The 23190-nt window shown below is 42.2% G+C and overlaps 1 protein-coding gene across 1 annotated transcript in view; it reads right to left on the bottom strand.

The window, feature by feature from the left end:
- The window catches only part of LOC311105584 (membrane-associated phosphatidylinositol transfer protein 3-like), a 133481-nt gene extending 115003 nt beyond the window's left edge, over positions 1-18478 (bottom strand). Inside the window, exon 1 of the mRNA XM_084147775.1 lies at positions 18348-18478. Coding sequence (XP_084003901.1) covers positions 18348-18372 — 25 coding nt within the window. The 5' untranslated portion in view covers positions 18373-18478. The remainder of the gene's footprint in view (positions 1-18347) is intronic.
- Positions 18479-23190: the final 4712 nt, after the last annotated feature.

Below are 23190 nucleotides of genomic sequence, written 5' to 3'. Positions count from 1 at the left end.
ACACAGACATCATGTGAAATGTATGAAGGTCAGTGAGTTTCTCAAATTCACATTCTTCAAGACTAGAAAGAGGGAGTATTTAGAGAGATCCCTCAAGCTCTATTCTTCTAAGATCAGTGTTAATAAAGTAATGCCAGATAAAGGCAATAACGTTAATTATAAATGACTTTCAGACAACCAACGATTCTTCCTTTAAGTACTATTGAATTCAAACAAGATCAATGACAAGTGAAAGTGACAAAGCAAATCGTTCCCTTGCTCTAACCTCCAGAGAACTGCCATGGGAGAGAGAAAAATTGAGTTGTGTGAGCTTTCCCGACTCCACACACAAAGAGCCAGTGTCTGAGAATCTAAGAGCCTTTACTCCACAACACAACAACACCAGGCTGCTTGTGTTTGATCTCAGTTCATTTCATCCCCTCATCCCTTCCTATATTATCCACTTCCAGAGGACATTTGCAGAGTGCCATACTGGATGTTGAACGCTGAGTTCATGGCTCCCATTACCATGGCACCTTCTCTGCCCTCACTGTTTTCACTCTCTCCATCTCTCTCTCTCTCTCTCTCCTACGGCCCAGCTTCTCCTCATCGCTACACAGGAATTAATTAGCTTTTCATTTCTTACAGGACTCCATCAGGTCAAATGTTTTCACTATTAATATCTCATTGAGGGATGGGTGTCTCAACCTTTGGAGTTCTCTATTGAGTCATGGAATGGAGGATAGGATAGTCCATGAACAGCAGATGTGTTACAAGGCATTGCTCAACCACAGCCTGGGGTAGGCCAGCACCTTTCAGGACAGGACCCTTGTATTTACTTTTTATTTTTGCACTGTCTCTATGCACACTCACAGGACCCTACACACTCACAGGACCCTACACACTCACAGGACCTTACACATTCACAGGACCCTACACATTCACAGGACCCTACACACTCACAGGACCCTTTACACTCACGCACACTAATACTCCAACACAACACACACACACAAACACCCACTTCATAATGTGCTCACACACACACAATATTCACATACATTTATACTGACTCTACACACACCCACTCACATACAATCATCGTATACGCTGCTGCTACTCTGTTTATCATATATCCTGATGCCTAGTCACCTTACCCCTATAAGTATCTACCTCTATCGCTCCAGTATCCATGCACATTGTAACTATGGTACTAGAACTGACTGACTGCCTTCGAAAGTATTCAGACCGCTTGACTTTTTCCATATTTTGTTACGTTACAACCTTATTCTACATGTATTTATTTATTTAACCTCAGCAATCTACACACAATACCCCATAATGACTAAGCGAAAACAGGTTTTTAGAAATGTTTGCTAATTTATAAAAAATAAAAAACAGAAATACCTTATTTACATAAGTATTCAGACCTTTTGCTATGAGACACGAAATTGAGCTCAGGTGCATCCTGTTTCCATTGATCATCCTTGAGATGTTTCTACAACTTGATTGGAGTCCACCTGTGGTAAATTCAATTGATTGGACATGATTTGGAAAGGCACACACCTGTCTATATAAGGTCCCACAGTTGGCAGTGCATGTCAGAGCAAAAACCAAGCCATGAGGTCGAACGAATTGTCTGTAGAGCTCAGAGACAGGATTGTGTCTGGAGCATTGAAGGTCCCCAAGAACACAGTGGCCTCCATCATTCTTAAATGGAAGAAGTTTGGAACCACCAAGATTCTTCCTAGAGCTGGCCGCCCGGCCAAACTGAGCAACCGGGGGAGAAGAGTCTTGGTCAAGGAGGTGACCAAGAACCCGATGGTCACTCTGACAGAGCTCTAGAGTTCCTCTGTGGAGATGGGAGAACATTCCAGAAGGACAACCATCTCTGCAGCACTCCACCAATCAGGCCTTTATGGTAGAGTGACCAGACGGAAGCCACTCCTCAGTAAAAGGCACGACAGCCCGCTTGGAGTTTGCCAAAAGGCACCTAAAGACTCTCAGACCATGAGAAACAACATTCTCTGGTCTGATGAAACCAAGATTGAACTCTTTGGCCTGAATGCCAAGGGTCACATCTGGAGGAAACCTGTCACCATCCCTACGGTGAAGCATGGTGGTGGCAGCATCATGCTGTGGGGATGTATTTCAGCGGCAGGGACTGGGAGACTAGTCAGGATCGAGGGAAAGATGAACGGAGTAAAGTACAGAGAGATACTTGATGAAAACCTGCTCCAGAGCTCTCAGGACCTCAGACTGGGGCGAAGGTTCATCTTCCAACAGGACAACGACCCTAAGCACACAGCCAAGACAACGCAGGAGTGGCTTCGGGACAAGTCTTTGAATGTCCTTGAGTGGCCCAGCCAGAACCCGGACATGAACCCGATCTAACATCTCTGGAGAGACCTGAAAATAGCTGTGCAGCAACGCTCCCAATCCAACCTGACAGAGCTTGAGAGGATCTGCAGAGAAGAATGGGAGAAACTCCCCAAATACAGATGTGCCAAACTTGTAGTGTCATAACCAAGAAGACTCGAGGCTGTAATCGCTGCCAAAGGTGCTTCAACAAAGTACTGAGTAAAGGGTCTGAATACTTATGTAAATGTGATATTTATGTTTTCTTTTTTTTATATAAATAAGCAAACATTTAAAAAAAAAACAGTTTTTGCTTTGTCATTATGGGGTATTGTGTGTAGATTGATGAGGGAAACAACTATGTAATCAATTTTAGAATAAGGCTGTAATGTAACAAAATGTTTAAAAAGCAAGGGGTATGAATACTTTCCGAAGGCACTGTATTTCCTAATGACTAATTGATAATGATTGCAAACAGGGGCATTAACCAATCACCTGAAATCTATACGCTATTCTGTAATGTATTCTAAGTGATTAACTTTAAATCTAATTACTCTATACATTCAATACCTCATTTGCACATGCAATGTATATGATTAAACAGATATACAATAGGGTGGCACATTAACCTGCAATGAGGCTGGGGTAATGTTTTTATATTCAGAGATTTGGAGGCGGGTGGCTTTTAAAGATGATTGAGTTCATGAATTCAGGAAGGTGTCTCATGGCTGAAAGAGGAATAACCCAAACCGCCGCTCCTGAAAGATTTATAATTGAACTCATTCATCTCTCTACCTCTCCTATCATACATATCCCTGCATGACTCGCCCTGGGATAAATGCTAAATAGAACAACATAAAATAGCATGGATTGCAATGCTAGAGAAATAATATATTAGCATATATTTAGCATATCCGTATGACTTTGGTTGGTCCCTATCATCAGATGTTAAACAGAAAGTTGGAGAAGATTTGCAAACAAATAAAGAGAGATTCATATCAACAGAGCTCAATAATATCTGAAGAGCTTTGGGAGATAAAACAAATTCATAATACACTGATTGTACTTTGTATTATGTTATTGTTTCAATGGGATTCACACTCACAGTCTCATTTTTATAATGTTTACCATAGTAAAGACTAGAAAAAGCGAGAAAAACAATGTTTGTATGGATGATCCATGGGAGTTCTGCTGTTAGAAACCCTGGCCTAGAGCATACTGTGTAGCATAAATCTAGAATTGGCCCAGCAAGAACTCCAAGGACTCCTCACATGCTATTCCCTTAGAGCCATTAGGGGGGAAACCCAGCACCCCTGAGGGATAATGTCCGGACCCTCTGCATCTGGGCTACTCAGAACCCATAGATATACTGTAAATCCCTTTTAATCAGGAACATACCATAATCTCCTTAAAATAAAATGCAGCTCTCTTCAAGAAATCTGCTCACCCTCTGCCTGGCCCTCAGTCTCTCCACCGTCCTGGGCCCTTACTGTGATCTGGCTCTTCAGGCAGCTCCGTCACCATTTTCCTCATTTTGATATTCACAAAGGTTGCACAGAACATTCCCACAATGTTGCACAATGTTCCACAATTTCCAAATAAGTCTGTTTTTATGACATTCATAGCATATTTGTTTAAGGTTAAAGATAATATTTTTGTGTTTTGGGAAAATATATTTTGTGATGTCCCCACAATGTTCTCACTAGACTGTTCCCACAACCTAATGAAACATTCTGGGAACCTTTAAATAACACATTAAATGCGTTCTAGGAATGTTTTTGCAACATCACGCGACTGTTTTATACAAACATTCTATACTCATCAGCATGACTGGACAGTTTTTGTGTTATGAGAACATTTGCTGAGACTTAACGCATGTTCTGGGAACTTCCACAAAACCAATTTTGGTGTTCCGGGTATGTTCTTTTCTTCTCAACACAGAGTAGAAAGAGCACTAGGGTCTGCTTCACATGTCCATCAGAACATTCTGTATGATTGTGCCCTGACTCTGTGATTTGTGACTGTGATTCATGGAGGGGCATGACAATTCCATAAGGAGTTGGCAAGACAGCAGAGACAGACTTGCAACCAGGCTAGGGTGGAGGGTGGCAAAGGTAAATAATGAGGAGAACCATTGGGTCTACTGTGGATTGGACATACTCATTAATATCTTCTAATTTATCCAATCCCATTTTAACACACAATTAAAATACATTTCTACAGCCGAAGAAAAATAGTGCAAAAGAGAGGTCTGGGGAACAGGGGAGGAGACTGATCTCTCCATCAAATGTGCTAAATCGCTCAATTGTCACCTTCCACATGGAATACCCACTTACCCTCAAGATGTCATCCCTGTAGATATTTTTGTTTTGATAATAGTTTGCTTTGCAGCTCCAGGCAGGCAGCAGAATGCACACGTCTTTATATAGTAACCTTCTTAATCTGCCATTTGATATAAAATCTCACTCAATACCTACAGTATACTGCCCTGACTTCTCTCTACCCAGCAACGGTCACATACGTCGGTGCTGAGGTTCACTACAGACATAGGCAGGGTCAGTGGTGGTGAGTTTTACATTGACAAATGACAACCCAGTGAGGGGCAGAGAGGGTCTGCTCTATAGCTTAGCTCTGACAACAGACCTTGCATTGAGCTCAGTGAGGAGGAAGGCTATCAGGCCTCCTTTCCTTTTTTAGCATGACGCCTAATGGCCACAGCTAATGGATGAGGAGTGGATGTGAGTGTATAATATGCCACAGGATTATGGCACAGGATCAGGATTTCAACATATACTTTTTTCCTCTGATGACGCACATCAAGAGTGAGAGGGGGGAGAAATTGCTCAAGTAGTTTTTAAACGAAGTAGCCAAATGATGAGTTTATGTAGGCGATGAAGTAATCAAAAAGGCATAACAGCTTAAATCACTCTAAAGCATATTCCCTTATCGGTAAGTAACCACCACAATCTGTGGTCAATATTGAACTCATTTTGAATATATTTGAGAGAGACTAATTATAAAAAATAAATTATAAAAACCCTTCCTCTTAAGATTTTACAAAAAAAAATCTATCCAAGCTGTAGTTTGTGGCAAAGAGCTGCTACTGTAAAGTGCTGTTCTCTCTCTCTCTCGCTCTCTCTCTCTCCCTCCCTTCCCAGCCAGCCAGCCAGCGAGCCAGCTAGCTTCTGGCTCCCGGTTAGGTATACAGGCAGTGCTCGCCAACCCAGTGCCTGTGTGCTTCCTCATAACAAACAGACATTAAATTCTAATTAACACTATTTTGCATGCTTGAATACATAACTGAGGTCACGGTCTGAATGCATTATCACATGCCTGAGTAGAGTTTAGGGAACACTATGCTGCTGCTGCCTGTTGAGCACTTGGCAGCACTGCCGAAAAGAGGCAAAACCTAAGATATCACTTATGGCACATAAGATTGTAACATTAGATGATAATCGTCAGTTATTGGAAAATGACAAATGTCTTCATGGCTCAAACATTCCATGGACAATAGGGCCATTTGAGGGCTTACATGAGGTTGCAAAAGATACATAAATAATACATGGAAACAATAATTGTGAAAACTTATCAAAAAGGTAACACTTCAACTGTTTGGCATTGTAATTTGTCGGTAGAGAGTCAGCCAGGCATATCTATAATTTATCTGGCAACAATGTAGTGATTGAAGTAGCAAACATGAGTGGTTGTGAGACTGAGCTCTCCCTCTGAGGTATGAAAAAGAGTGAGAGAGAGAGAGAGAATCACTGCCTCCCCTCATACAGGGCTATTTTTAGCTCTGTGCTGAATCCCAATCATTGTGCAAATCAGGATGGACACAATCATTTGGGCAGAAACTGAAAAACCCTATTGGAGTGGGACAATTTGGGACTAATTCAAGTTACATGTTACAGCAGCTGCACGTTACATATATAAATGAATAGCCTATACTCAATGGGGACATGATTCTAGCTCCAGGAATGAAGATGATTACAATACAGAGATTATCATAACATCAATTGATCAGCTGCAAGAGGTGCACCGGCAATAGCCTACACCTAACTTGCTTGGTATACAGCTCATTAAAGTACCAAAAGCTTGCCTAATGGTTGATGGTCATAAGCACCGCAGTGCAGGGTCATTTAATGGTCATTTACTTTAGTTTCAAACTCAGTCCGGACTTAAAAGACAGAATAATGAGGCTGCATTTTCTTCCTTGTTTCAGTCAGCCAGTCAGGTTGGCAGCTGTTTGAGAACCTGAAGACATGTATTAGGACTGAGAGGAACAGAGGGATCTCACTAATATTATTCAGCCCATCACACAGCAAAGCTGCCAGAGAAGATATACAGAATTAACCAAACTAAGTTGATTTATTCAACTGCAATCATTGGTCTTGAGTATTTTTCTGCAGCATTCAATTTGGATCTTATCAATAAGCAGAGTTTATTATGTTTGGTATGCCTGAAAATAAATGAAGGAATAAAACTATCAGATAATTACAGTAACGATGTCAGTCGAAGCCATTAATGCAGAAAACAATGTTGTCTAGGGAATGTGTTTGTCTGGGTTATTGATTGAACTGCTTACTTTTTCAAATGAGTTCTGAGGACAAAAGCTACTTGTCTGATCAACCCTCATATATGTGATAATCACCATCTTTCCTCTTTAACTTGTCTTTAACAGTGAAATGGTCTTTCTGAGTCATGTTACAAACAGGAATCACAGATGACAAGGACTGTCTGGTGTCTCTGCCCTTATTTGTCTGCAGACTGACAAAAGCCTTTGATATCCAGACATAATAATCAAATGGAAATGTAAACAATTCAACTGTCACCAGTTCAATTTACCGGTACAGGAAGCTGAAAAGCACGGCTATGTCTCGACTTTCATCTAGGTACAAATGAATCAGTTGGATAACGGCCTTCCCACTGGGCACAAACTGGTTCAATCAACGCTGTTTCAACGTAATTTGTCAACGTATTGTGACGTGGAAAATACATAGGATTTGAAAAAAGTCAACAACGTAAACTGTTGTTTTGAGGGTGAAATTTCAACGACAGCATTATGTTATTATGGTAACCAAATTTCAACATAGACAAACCTTGTATAAAATATGTTGAATTTGTACATTTAAAACAACGTCAGATCTTCAATGTTATTTCCACTATAGGAAAAAAAAACTATAAGCTGCACATCCTACTGGAGAACTGATCTATCTATAGCTACGCTTTGGTCTGTGATCCAGGTTTATTTATTTTTTATCCCCCTTTTTCGTCATATCCAATTACGATCTTGTCTCATCGCTGCAACTCCCCAAAGGGCTCGGGAGAGGCGAAGGTCGGGTCATGCGTCCTCCAAAACATGACCCACTAAACCGCTCTCCTTAACACCCGCCCGCTTAACCCGGAAGCCAGCCGCACCAATGTGTCAGCCTGCAGGCGCCCTCCCCTAACCCGGACGATGCTGGGCCAATTGTGCGCCAACCCAATGGGCCTACCGGTCACGGCCGGCTGTGACACAGCCTGGGATCGAACCCGAGTCTGCAGTGACGCCTCAAATACTGCGATGCAGTGCCTTAGACCGCTGCGCCACTCGGAAGGCCCTCAGATCCAGGGTTTTAACCAAGCCGTGCTTAGCTTTGATATTTGTCACTGACTATTACCAATGTGCTATTGTGAGAATGGTTGTTGAGAGATCGCCACTTAAAAACGAAATAGATTCACTGTTGCTATCAAAGTCATTCCAAAGCGTAGGTTTAACAGAGCAAATGAAATATAACCTTACTTTATCACACCAAATATCAACATTTGAAGGAGACGTATCTTCTGCTTGTATAGTTCCATCTGTGCCAATGACTTAGTATTTCTGTATTTTGAAAGTTATTCGTCTTGAAAACTTGATTGCTGACATGCAAAACATTTTGGGACTATATCATCAATGGACTAATGAAACAAATACAAAACATAGTTTTGGGGTGGAATTGTCCTTTAATAGGCAAAATGTCTTCTATTTCAAAAGTGATATTGGATTCATCTTCTGCTTGGATAGTTCCATCTGTGCCAATGACAGACTGGCTTTAATTCCAGTTTGTCTACAAATTAATAATTGATATGTTGGATTCACATCTCCATCTCAACCAAAAATCAAAGCTAAAGAATAGGACAAAATCAAATAAAACTATATTTAAAGTGCATTTAAAGGTTGATTTGATTTAGCCCTCTTCTTTTACTTTTGGTTGAGATGGAGATGTAAATGCAACATATCAATTATTAATTTGTAGACAAACTGGAATTAAAGCCAGACTAAGTCAGTGGCACAGAGATGGAACTATCCAAGCAAAACATAAATCTCCTTCAAATGTTGATATTTTTGCTGCGTTGATAACCAAACACAATCCAATATTACTTTTGAAATACAATAAATTTAGCCTATTAAAGAAAATTCCACCCAAAAACTACACTACATCTCATTCCAAAATCATGGGCATTAATATGGAGTTGGTCCCCCCTTTGCTGCTATAACAGCCTTCACTCTTCTGGGAAGGCTTTCCACTAGATGTTGGAAAATTGCTGCGGGGACTTGTTTCCATTCAGCCACAAGGGCATTAATGAGGTCAGGGACTGATGTTGGGCGATTAGGCCTGGCTCGCAGTCAGTGTTCCAATTAATCCCAAAGGTGGTCGATGGGGTTGAGGTCAGGGCTCTGTGCAGGCCAGTTAAGTTCTTCCACACTGATCTCGACAAACCATTTCTGTATGGACCTCGCTTTGTGCACGGAGGCATTGTAATGCTGAAACAGGAAAGGGCCTTCCCCAAACTGTTGCACAAATTTGGAAGCACAGAATCGTCTAGAATTTCATTTTATGCTGTATTGTTAAGATTTCCCTTCACTGGAACTAAGGGGCCTAGCCCGAACCATGAAAAACAGCCCCAGACCATTATTCCTCATCCACCAAACTTTACAGTTGCCACTACGCGTTGGGGCAGGTAGCGTTCTCCTGGCATCCGCCAAACCCAGATTCGTCTGTCGGACTGCCAGATGGTGAAGCGTGATTCATCACTCCAGCCGATGCTTGGCATTGCGCATGGTGATCTTAGGCTTGGCCATGGAAACCCATTTCATGAAGCTCCTGACGAACAGTTATTGTGCTGACGTTGCCTCCAGAGGCAGTTTGGAACTCGTTAGTGAGTGTTGCAACCGAGGACAGAGGATTTTTACGCGCTTCAGCACTCGGCGGTCCCGTTCTGTGTGGTTGTGTGGCCTACCACTTCACGGCTGAGCCGTTGTTGCTCCTAGACTTTTCCACTTCACAATAACAGCACTTACAGTTGACCGGGGCAGCTCTAGCAGGGCAGAAATTTGATGAACTGACTTGCTGGAAAGGTGGTATCCTATGACGATGCCACGTTGAAAGTCACTGAGATCTTAAGTAAGGTCATTCTACTGCCAATGTTTGTCTATGGAGATTGCATGGCGGTGTGCTCGATTTAATACCCCTGTCAGACGGTTGTGTCTGAAATAGCTGAATCCACTAATTTGAAGGGGTGTCCACATACTTTTGTATATACAGTGCATTCATAAAAGTACTCAGACCCCTTCACTCTTTCCACATTTTGTTACGTTACAGCCTTATACTAAAATGGATTACATTGTTTCCCCCTCCCCCCTCATCAATCTACACACAATACCCCATAATGACAAAGCAAAAACTGGTTTTTAGACATTTTAAAAAAATCTAAAACGGAAATATCACATTTACATAAGTATTCAGACCCTTTACTCAGTACTTTGTTAAAGAACCTTTGGCAGCAAATACAGCCTCAAGTCTTCTTGGGTATGACACTACAAGATTGGCCACCTATACTTGGGGAATTTCTCCCATTCTTCTCTGTAGATCCTCTCAAGCTCTGTCAGGTTGGATAGGGAGCGTCGCTGCACAGCTATTTTCAGGTCTCTCCAGAGATGTTCGATTGGGTTCAAGTCCGGGCTCTGGCTGGGCCACTCAAAGACATTCAGAGACTTGTCCCGAAGCCACTCCTGCGTTGTCTTGGCTGTGTGCTTAGGGTCATTGTCCTGTTGGAAGGTGTACCTTCGCTCCAGTCTGAGGTCCTGAGCACTCTGGAGCAGGTTTTCATCAAGGATCTTTCTGTACTTTGCTCCGTTCATCTTTCTCTCGATCCTGACTAGTCTCCCAGTCCCTGCCGCTGAAAAACAACAGCATGATGCTGCCACCACCATGCTTCACCGTAGGGATGGTGCCAGGTTTCCTCCAGACATGACGCTTGGCATTCAGGCCAAAGAGTTTAATCTTGGTTTCACCAGACCAGAGGATCTTGTTTCTCATGGTCTGAGAGTCTTTAGGTGCCTTTTGGCAAACTCCAAGCAGGCTGTCATGTGCCTTTTACTGCGGAGTGGCTTCCGTCTGGCCACTCTACCTTAAAGGCCTGATTGGTGTAGTGCTGCAGAGATGGTTGTCCTTCTGGAAGGTTATTCCGTCTCCACAGAGGAACTCTGGAGCTCTGTCAGAGTGACCATCGGTTTCTTGGTCACTACCCTGACCATGGCCCTTCTCCCCAGATTGCTCAGTTTGGCCGGGCGGCCAGCTCTAGGAAGAGTCTTGGTGGTTCCAAACTTCTTCCATTTAAGAATGATGGAGGCCACTGTGTTCTTGGAGACCTTCAATGCTGCAGACATTTTTGGTACCCTTCCCCAGATCTGTGCCTCGACACTATCCTGTCTCGGAGCTCTACGGACAATTCCTTCGACCTAATGGCTTGGTTTTTGCTCTGACATCCACTGTCAACTCTGGGACCTTATATAGACAGGTGTGTGCCTTTCCAAATCATGTCCAATCAATTGAATTTACCACAGGTGGACTCCAATGAAGTTGTACAATCATCAAGGATGATCAATGGAAACAGCATGCAACTGAGCTCAATTTCTAGTCTCATAGCAAAGGGTCTGAATACTTATGTAAATAAGGAATTTCTGTTTTTATTTTTTATAAATTAGCAAACATTTCTACAAACCTGTTTTCGCTTTGTCATTATGGGGAATTGTATGTAGATTGATGAGGAAAAACTATTTTAGAATAAGGCTGTAACGTAACAAAATGTGGAAAAGGTCAAGGGGTCTGAATACTTTCCGAATGCACTGTATAGTGTATCTTACCCCTAAACCCCTGATGCTCTTCACTTCAATGAGGAGATAATGTTTTAAGGAGAAGCGGAAACAGAAATACTGTATCATCATGTCCCAAGTACATATGATGTGGCATGTTTGGTAGAGCCTCTGCTAAAAACAAAACGGATGTTCCCATCTCCTCTTGTCAAAAAGGCAATTTCCTTACTGGTCCCCAGCTGCTTTTTGGTAATGAAAGACAGCAGATCTCAAGTAACGATGAAGCAGATAAGAAGAAGAATGTGTGTGAATGTAAGAAAGATTACAATAAAGTCTATATCTAGGCCAAGTTGTTTTACTGTAAGGAAAGTAAAAGGAGAAAAACTGTCCTATCTACAAACCACACTGACACAGAGATTACACACTACAGTCAAAGGTGCAACAATATTTAATGAAAATAGATCACGGAGATATGGAGGTAGGAACATTAACCCCTACATATTGCAGTTTGCCATCAATCTTGTACCAGCGTGTCCAAGCATTGCAGGGTTCAAATGATCTTCATGAGCAGAACAGCGAGCTAGATTTGCCTTTAGCTCAGTGAGGGATAACCATTCACATCATATTGTGACTATTATGACAAACTGAAAAAAAGGACTCCAGTTACTGCTACTTACAATACAATTTAGTTTGTAATAGTTTCAAGGAAATATACTGTCAATTATAAACTGGGGAGCAATGCTTTCCTCTCAATCATATTACAGCATACCATGCATAATCTGCACTGCACAACTAGTGACAGAGTGAAAAGCATCCTGCTACAATGTACTGAGGACTCTAATTACCTCCTAAGAACAAGTTTCCCACTGGGCACAGACGTTATTTTCAAAGTCTAGTTTTGATTTAATTTTGGTTGAGTTGTCAACTAACATCAATTCAACGTGAAATCAACAAAACATTTCACCATGTCATTGAATTTAGGTGAAAAGTTAGGTGAAAAAATACGAAATCCATTATGTTGATGGCTTGTTGAATTTTTCGTTGAAATTATGTGGAAACAATGTCGATTCAATCAGTTTTGCCCAGTGGGTTATGAGCTTTCAAAATGATTCTATCTATCTATCTATCTATCTATCTATCTATCTATCTATCTATCTATCTATCTATCTATCTATCTGTCTATCTGTCTATCTGTCTCGCTCTTTCATTCCCTTCCATTGCGTCTCTCTTTACTCATTGAATCAACTTCTAACTGTCACTGTGTATGTGTCCCAAATGGCACCCTCTTTATTTGGTCAAAAGTAGCGCAGCATAAAGGGAATACATAAAATCAACTTTTATTTGTCACATGCGCCAAATACAACAGTGAAATGCTTACTTACAAGCCCTTAACCAACAATGCAGTTTGAAGAAAAATAAGTATTAACTAAACAATAGATAAGTAAAAAATAAAAGCAGTAAAATAACAGTAAAAATAACAGTAGCAAGGCTATATACAGGGGGTACCGGTACAGAGTCAATGTGCGGGGGCACCGGTTGGTTGAGGTAATTGAGGTAATATGTACAGTTGAAGTCGGAAGTTTACATACACTTAGGTTGTAGTCATTAAAACTCGTTTTCAACCACTCCGCAAATGTCTTGTTAACAAACTATATTTTTGGCAAGTCGGTTAGGACATCTACTTTGTGCATGACACAAGTAATGTTTCCAACAATTGTTTACAGATAGATTATTTCACTTATAATTCACTGTATCACAATTCCAGTGAGTCATAAGTTTACATACACTAAGTTGACTGTGCCTTTAAACAGCTTGGAAAATTCCAGAAAATGATGTCACGGCTTTAGAAGCTTCTGATAGGCTAATTGACATCATTTGAGTCAATTGGAGGTGTACCTGTGGATGTATTTCAAGGTCTACCTTCAAACTCAGTGTGTCTTTGCTTGACATCATGGGAAAATCAAAAGAAATCAGCCAAGACCTCCGAAAAAAAATTGTAGACCTCCACAAGTCTGGTTCATCCTTGGGAGCAATTTCCAAATGCCTGAAGGTACCACGTTCATCTGTACAAACAATAGTACGCAAGTATAAACACCATGGGACCACGCAGCTGTCATACCGCTCAGGAAGGAGACGCGTTCTGTCTCCAAGAGATGAATGTACTTTGGTGCGAAAAGTGCAAATCAATCCCAGAACAACAGCAAAGGACCTTGTGAAAATGCTGGAGGAAACAGGTACAAAAGTATCTATATCCACAGTAAAACGATACCTATATCGACAAGGAAGAAGCCACTGCTCCAAAACCGCCATTAAAAAGCCAATGCACATGGGGACAAAGATCGTACTTTTTGGAGAAATGTCCTCCGGTCTGATGAAACAAAAATAGAACTGTTTGGCCATAATGACCATCGTTATGTTTGGAGGAAAAGGGGGGTGGCTTGCAAGCCGAAGAACACCATCCCAAACGTGAAACATGGGGGTAACAGCATCATGCTGTGGGGTTGCTTTTCTGCAGCAGGGACTGGTGCACTTCACAAAATAGATGGCATCATGAGGAAGGAAAATGATGTGGATATATTGAAGCAACATCTCAAGACATCAGTCAAGAAGTTAATGCTTGATCGCAAATGGGTCTTCCAAATGGACAATGACCCCAAGCATACTTTCAAAGTTGTGGCAAAATGGCTTAAGGACAACAAAGTCAAGGTATTGGAGTGGCCATCACAAAACCCTGACATTAATCCTATAGAAAATGTGTGGGCAGAACTGAAAAAGCGTGTGCGAGCAAGGAGGCCTACAAACCTGACTCAGTTACACCAGCTCTGTCAGGAGGAATGGGCCAAAATTCACCCAACTTATTGTGGGAAGCTTGTGGAAGGCTACCCGAAACGATTGACCCAAGTTAAACAATTTAAAGGCAATGCTACCAAATACTAATTGAGTGTATGTAAACTTCTGACCCACTGGGAATGTGATGAAAGAAATAAAAGCTGAAATAAATAATTCTCTCTACTATTATTCTGACATTTCACATTCTTAAAATAAAGTGGTGATCCTAACTGACCTAAGACAGGGAATATTTAATAGGATTAAATGTCAGGAATTGTGACAAACTGAGTTTAAATGTATTTGGCTAAGGTGTATGTAAACTTCCGACTTCAACTGTACATGTAGGTATAGTTAAAGTGACTATGCATAGATAATAAACAGAGAGTAGCAGCAGTGTAAAAGAGGGGGTGGGTACGACGACAATGCAAATAGTCTGGGTAGCCATTTTATTAGCTGTTCAGGAGTCTTATGGCTTGGGGGTAGAAGCTGTTAAGAAGCCTTTGGACCTAGACCTGGCGCTCCGGTACCGCTTGCCATGTGTTAGCAGAGAGAACAGTCTATGACTAGGGTGGCTGGAGTCTTTGACCATTTTTAGGGCCTTCCTCTGACTGCCTGGTATAGAGGTCCTGGATGGCAGGAAGCTTGGCCCCAGTGATGTACTGGGCCGTACGCACTACCCTCTGTAATGCCTTGCGGTTGGAGGCCGAGCAGTTGCCATACCAGGCAGTGATGCAACCAGTCAGGATGCTCTCGATGGTGCAGCTGTATAACTTTTTGAGGATCTGAGGACCCATGCCAAATCTTTTCAGTCTCCTGAGGGGAAATAGGCTTTGTCGTGCCCTCTTCACGACTGTCTTGGTGCATTTGGACCATGATAGTTTGTTGGTGATGTGGACACCAAGGAACTTGAAGCTCTCTACCTGCTCCCCTACAGCCCCGTCGATCATCTCCTTTGTCTTGATCACGTTGAGGGAGAGGTTGTTATCCTGGCACCACACGGCCAGGTCTCTGACCTCCTCCCTATAGGCTGTCTCATCGTTGTCGGTGATCAGGCCTACCACTGTTGTGTTGTCGGCAAACTTAATGATGGTGTTGGAGTCGTGCCTGGCCATGCAGTCATGGGTGAACAGGGAGTCCAGGAGGGGACTGAGCATGCACCCTTGAGGGGCCCCCGTGTTGAGGATCAGCAAGGCAGATGTGTTGTTACCTACCCTTACCACATGGAGGCGGCCCGTCAGGAAGTCCAAGATCCAGTTGCAGAGGTAGGTGTTTAGTCCCAGGGTCCTTAGCTTAGTGATGAGCTTTGAGGGCACTATGGTGTTGAACGCTGAACTGTAGTCAATGAATAGCATTCTCACGTAGGTGTTCCTTTTGTCCAGGTGGGAAAGGGCAGTGTTGAGTGCAATAGAGATTGCATAATCTGTGGATCTTTTGAGGCAGTATGCAAATTGGAGTGGGTCAAGGGTTTCTGGGGTGATGGTGTTGATGTGAGCCATGACCAGCCTTTCAAAGCACTTCATGGCTACAGACGTGAGTGCTACGGGTCGGTAGTCATTTAGGCAGGTTACCTTAGTGCTCTTGGGCACAGGGACTATGGTGGTCTGCTTGAAACATGTTGGTATTACAGACTCAGTCAGGGACAGGTTGAAAATGTCAGTGAAGACACTTGCCAGTTGGTCAGCGCATGCTCGGAGTACACGTCCTGGTAATCCGTCTGGCCCTGTGGCCTTGTGAATGTTGACCTGTTTAAAGGTCTTACTCACATCGGCTACGGAGAGCGTGATCACACAGTCGTCCGGAATAGCTGATGCTCTCATGCATGCTTCAGTGTTGCTTGCCTCGAAGCCAGCATAGAAGTGATTTAGCTCGTTTGGTCACTGGGCAGCTTGCGGCTGTGCTTCCCTTTGTAGTCTGTAATAGTTTGCAAGCCCTGCCACATCCGACAAGCGTCGGAGCCGGTGTAGTACGATTCAATCTTAGTCCTGTATTGACGCTTTGCCTGTTTGATGGTTCGTCGGAGGGCATAGCGGGATTTCTTATAAGCGTCCGGGTTAGAGTCCCGCTCCTTGAAAGCGGCAGCTCTATCCTTTAGCTCAGTGCGGATGTTGCCTGTAATCCATGGCATCTGGTTGGGGTATGTACATACGGTCACCGTGGGGATGACGTCATCGATGCACTTATTGATGAAGCCAGTGGCCCTGGTCTAAAGTAAGGCACTATATAGGGACAAACAACCCATGCTGTCCAAAGCCCATTGTTTCATGTGTTGTTGTTGCGGAAATCACTACAGAGCTGGACAGCACACAATCTGTCACGTGAACGTTATCTAATTAAATTCATTAGACCAAAGATGGGCCCAACTATTTCACACATAGTCATGTGTTCAAGATACTTTCTTGTGTTTTTACCTTTACCTCAAACACATTCAATCAACAGCAACATTTATTCAGCATTCCACCATCTCAATCACCTTCCATTGCCCCTTGCCACCTTCTTCATTACCTACCATAAGGCTTATCAAGGTGCAATGGAAGGTGATTGAGAAGGTGGAATGCTGAATATCATTATAAAGGTGAACCAACTGTAATCGACATTGAACTTTTCATATTTCATTAAATGCACTGAATCATGAAGAATAGGCTATCAATTTCCATAATCAACAAAACACATCTCCCTGGGGAATGCTATATAGCAGCTTTGATACATTGTATTCCTTTCAATTGTATCAATGTGCATTGGTGTTTTAGTAAGCTGGGGTGGACTGGCCATCTGGCATTTCAGGCATTTTTTTGCGCTAAATTATCATTATTTGGTTAATAATAGGGGCCTCAAGGAAAAGATGTGACAGTGTGGGGGCCTTGAATGAAAAAAATGGGCCGGTGTGGGGGCCTCAAGGAAAGAAATGGGCCAGTTTGTTAGAAATCCCAGGGTCGATTTCTGGTCCCAGTTTGCCCCTGTCAGTAAGCTATTGAACCCCATTGTGATCAACTGGATATCAACCAAGTATGATGAAAATATGCAGATAAAACAGTTATAACACCTTCATTGCAACATTAATTTAACTGTATCAACAGCAGGTTAGCGTTTTTCATCATGAATCTTGTTCTGGAGGTAGCTCTGCATAGTGGTCACTAGCTGGCACAGCCATAAAGTCATAACATCTCATATTAAACCTAACCTTAACCTTAACCACACTGCTAACCCTAATGTCTAACCTTAAATTAAGACCAAAACGCTAATGTTTGTTTTCATAAATTTTTACAATATAGCCTATTTTGACTTTGCAGCTGGCCTATCTAAGGGGAAATCACTCAGTTCTGCCTCCAGGACAAGACTCATGACAATAAACGTCAACCTGCTTATTAACTCCTGTGTCCAGTTTCACTTGTGTAAAGTCCAGTTTTATTTTTAGACCACACAAATTCATACTGTTAAATACTTGTGAGAACAACAAGAGTCCAACAAATAGCCTACTAGGCTAATAATGATAGCCTATCCACTAACAATGTAATTTTTCCTTGAATACTAATTTTTCCTTGAATGCATGCTTGTCAACAAAGATTGATGAGCGTTTGAGTCTCTCGGGAAATGAGAAAGGTTTGCCCAAATAATTTGATATGCTCAATATATATATATATATATATATATATATATATATATATATATATATATATATATATGTGTGTGTCATTTGCAAGGGCCAAATCTACATTTGGCGCGCGCTTTTTCCCGCCCTTAATGGTCAGGATGACGGTTTCACACCTTAAACGTGTCCAAATAATTTATATTGACCGTACTCAGACAACATCGACAAAAATTATCTTCACACACCGTTCGACAAACATCTCAGAGGACACGGGCTGCTTTTTATTCGGATAGCCCACTGAACAGTAACATCACGCATTCCAACAGATTGTCTTTTGCCAACGGGCTATTGCGCGCAGGCATCCTTTTACATGATTTAGGTCGAGACTTCGACTCATGCTACCTGTTAACCTCATAGGTTTTGACACCGGAGTAAACATGGTAGGCTATATAAAAGATATTCAACCGAGCAACTTACCTTTCCCTCTCGTTTCCTTCGCCATCCCAACCTCTGTGTCTCTACCAAGGTAGGTGCGGAGTCACTGGGGTGTCATTTTGTCAGATAGTTTTAACAGAGTGGGCGCTCACTCCCTTGTCCCCGCACCTTGACGCCAGCCAGGCAGAGGATAGGTAGCCCCGAGGCAGTGAGGCTGCGCTTTTTGTCTCGTCTTGAATTCTGCAGCTGAGCTCCTCTGGTTCATCGGTGACAAGAACCACATCCAGCGGATCTGCCTCTTGTACTAAACACACTTTCAGTATTTGTATCTGTGAAGACTTCGCTACTGCCCTCCCTTCCACTAGTGTCATATCAGTAGAACTGTTTCAAGGACCAGTGTTAGACTGCCTCCAGTGGCTCGCGGTGTGCCACCCAAGGGCGTCTGTCGTATGAATTGGCTCTGACTCCTGCACAGTTGGGATTCCAAGCAAAGAAATAAGTCCACAGTGACACGTTGATGCAAACTGATTTGCATGGGATGCATTTCTAACCATTGACGTGAGGTCTACAATTGTATGATTGTAGAGTAAAATAATAAAGATAAGATCACCTATAAGCCTATAAACAACAGACTGAGGTTAATGTTTCAGTATTTTGAACCATAAGTTGGCTGCATGTAGCAGACATGGCAAATAGCTTGACAAAGGCTCTTTATTGACCTTAAAGACATGTTGATGAGAAAGATAATGACTGTCTCTGAGCCACAGATGGGGGCCTAAAGGGCAAGGACTGACTCTCACCTTGTCATCACTCTATCTTTATTTCCTGCAGCCTTGGCTCCTCCACAATGTTAGGTCAGTGACCCAGCTATAAAACATACTGGAACCAGAGTTCCACAGCATAGCATCGCAGCACATTCCTCATGGTCCACAGACGGCTCACATCACATCGTAGGCTTTGTGCGGAGTGGACTGTTGCTTTTGAGAGAAACTGTTATTAGCCACATGGATCAGATGCATGCATGGCCGGCATGATGATGAGGGATGTAGGCTCAGTCCCAAATGGCACCCTATGCACTACAAAGTCCACTATAGTGTGCACCATAGTGCACTTTTGTCCTAGTCTGGTCAAAATTAGTGCACTATAAAGGCAAAGGGTGCCATTTCAGACACTGTCAAACTGTTATTAGACACATGGATAATCAAATAAGTTAATGGCTGCATTACCATTAGGGATGTATCCTATTGAATGTGATCTGTAGAAACATAGCACAGGGGAGTGAGGCTGGCTGGCTTGCTTCAGACATTCAGTACCTAATCTATGATGTTTTATAGATTTCCCTGCTTTGACATTGTCAAACAGCTTGGGCTCACTCTCACAACAGTCTGTCATATCTATCAAATAATATGCTATATTGCAACCTGGTCTCAGAGCATTACGTATTATTCTGTATGTAAATCTGTAACACTCCATTTAGTTATGATATGTTACGTTTCAAATGGTATGTATTTATTTGTGGATGTCCATCACTCATTTCGTATGATATGTTACGAATTGCAATTCGTATTATATGTTCTGAATTTGCAAAACGTACAATATGTTAAGAACTTGCCAAACGTACAATATGTTACAATTTTGCAAAATGTATGATACAGTATGTTACAAATTTTAGCTAGGTGGCTAAAATTAGCTAGTTCACTAACATTAGCTAAGCAAATGGGTTAGGGGTTAGAGTTAAGTTTAGGAGTTAGGTTAAAGGGTTAAGGTTAGGTTAAAGGTTAGCTAAAATGGTTAAGGTTAGGGTTAGGGGAAGGGTTAGCTAACATGCTAAGTAGTTTCAAAGTAGCTAAAAAGTTGTAAATAAATAGTTGAAAAGTTGCTAATTAGCTAAAATGCTAATGTTGACCGTGATGAGATTTGAACTTGGAACCTTTGCGTTAAGTAACCATATGCCTTATGTAACCATACCAAACGTAACATATCATACTAAATGAGTGTCACGGATTTACATACATAATAATACAAAATGCTATGAGACCAGGTTGTATAATAATTTAGATCAGTCATATCTATCAAATCAAATCTACTAATTTAGACCACTTTGAATAGGCTGAAACTATGACACCTGCTGTTGTCTATATGTAAAAAGCCCATTCAGAGAAACATACTAATATCATATTAATCCCTACATGTATAGAAATCATATTACCAAAGGACACCAATGTTCCCGACCCCAACCCTTTCAACAGAAAACAAGATAGTGTATTATAACACGAAAAACTCACAGTAGATTCCCAACCTGAAAATCTCATAGTAGGTTCCCAACCTGAATACAACCTGAAAAACGAATTGTAGTTTCCCAAATGAATACAACCTGAAAAGTCCCAACTTGAACTATCTACCAAGCGCAGTGGGAAACATGGGAGAGCAGTGATTGTCTGTTGTTGTACACAGCAGTGCAACAATAGATATATAGTTATACCCTAGTTCTATCCTCTATCTAACACATGACCACACAAGAGGTCATAAACTGAGATCAGAGCAGCACCAGCATCATTCTATCTGCAGCTCTACACCCTGGTGCAATTTAATGACTATTGATAGAGCCAAATGCCTGAGGCTGAGCCATCTCCCTCCAATCTGTGTACCGGCCTGGCCACGGCCACACTATATTACCCAACCCCATGATGGCCCAGGCTATTTGTACCAGTCAGGATGACCAATGACAAAATACAGTGGGGAAAAAAAGTATTTAGTCAGCCACCAATTGTGCAAGTTCTCCCACTTAAAAAGATGAGAGAGGCCTGTAATTTTCATCATAGGTACACGTCAACTATGACAGACAAATTGAGGAAAAAAATCCAGAAAATCACATTGTAGGATTTTTTATGAATTTATTTGCAAATTATGGTGGAAAATAAGTATTTGGTCACCTACAAACAAGCAAGATTTCTGGCTCTCACAGACCTGTAACTTCTTCTTTAAGAGGCTCCTCTGTCCTCCACTCGTTACCTGTATTAATGGCACCTGTTTGAACTTGTTATATAGTATAAAAGACACCTGTCCACAACCTCAAACAGTCACACTCCAAACTCCACTATGGCCAAGACCAAAGAGCTGTCAAAGGACACCAGAAACAAAATTGTAGACCTGCACCAGGCTGGGAAGACTGCATCTGCAATAGGTAAGCAGCTTGGTTTGAAGAAATCAACTGTGGGAGCAATTATTAGGAAATGGAAGACATACAAGACCACTGATAATCTCCCTCGATCTGGGGCTCCACGCAAGATCTCACCCCATGGGGTCAAAATGATCACAAGAATGGTGAGCAAAAATCCCAGAACCACACAGGGGGACCTAGTGAATGACCTGCAGAGAGCTGGGACCAAAGTAACAAAGCCTACCATCAGTAACACACTACGCCGCCAGGGACTCAAATCCTGCAGTGCCAGACGTGTCCCCCTGCTTAAGCCAGTACATGTCCAGGCCCGTCTGAAGTTTGCTAGAGTGCATTTGGATGATCCAGAAGAGGATTGGGAGAATGTCATATGGTCAGATGAAACCAAAATATAACTTTTTGGTAAAAACTCAACTCGTCGTGTTTGGAGGACAAAGAATGCTGAGTTGCATCCAAAGAACACCATACCTACTGTGAAGCATGGGGGTGGAAACATCATGCTTTGGGGCTGTTTTTCTGCAAAGGGACCAGGACGACTGATCCGTGTAAAGGAAAGAATGAATGGGGCCATGTATCATGAGATTTTGAATGAAAACCTCCTTCCATCAGCAAGGGCATTGAAGATGAAACGTGGCTGGGTCTTTCAGCATGACAATGATCCCAAACACACCGCCCGGGCAACGAAGGAGTGGCTTCGTAAGAAGCATTTCAAGGTCCTGGAGTGGCCTAGCCAGTCTCCAGATCTCAACCCCATAGAAAATCTTTGGAGGGAGTTGAAAGTCCGTGTTGCCCAGCGACAGCCCCAAAATACAGGGCCAAAATACCAGCAACAGTGTGTGAAAACCTTGTGAAGACTTACAGAAAACGTTTGACCTGTGTCATTGCCAACAAAGGGTATATAATAAAGTATTGAGAAACTTTTGTTATTGACCAAATACTTATTTTCCACCATAATTTGCAAATAAATTCATTAAAAATCCTACAATGTGATTTTCTGGATTTTTTTTCCTCATTTTGTCTGTCATAGTTGACGTGTACCTATGATGAAAATTACAGGCCTCTCTCATCTTTTTAAGTGGGAGAACTTGCACAATTGGTGGCTGACTAAATACTTTTTTCCCCCACTGTACTTCTGGCCCAAGACAATGTAGTGAGATTCTAGCAGCAGAGAGTAAAAGGAAACAGCCTGCAGGGCCAGGAACCTAGAACTGTGGGCTCTACTTCTCCGTGGCCGACGTAAGTAAGACATTTAAACATGTTAACCCTTGCAAGGCTGCCGGCCCAGACGGCATTCCTAGCCGCGTCCTCAGAGCATGCGCAGACCAGCTGGCTGGTGTGTTTACGGACATATTCAATCTCTCCCTATCCCAGTCTGCTGTCCCCACATGCTTCAAGATGGCCACCATTGTTACTGTACCCAAGAATGCAAAGGTAACTGAACTAAATGACTATCGCCCCGTAGCACTTACTTCTGTCATCATGAAGTGCTTTGAGAGTCAAGGATCATATCACCTGTCACCCTAGACCCACTTCAATTTGCTTACCGCCCCAATAGGTCCACAGACGATGCAATTGCCATCACACTGCACTCTGCTCTATCCCATCTGGACAAGAGGAATACCTATGTAAGAATGCTGTTCATTGACTATAGCTCAGCATTCAACACCATAGTACCCTCCAAGCTCATCATTAAGCTTGAGGCCCTGG

This window comes from Coregonus lavaretus (assembly GCF_964263955.1).
Source record: "Coregonus lavaretus genome assembly, chromosome: 30".
NCBI classification, from domain to species: domain Eukaryota; kingdom Metazoa; phylum Chordata; class Actinopteri; order Salmoniformes; family Salmonidae; genus Coregonus; species Coregonus lavaretus.
The sequence above is the reverse complement of the archived record's forward strand: the minus strand, read 5'-3'. Positions and strand labels throughout refer to the sequence as shown.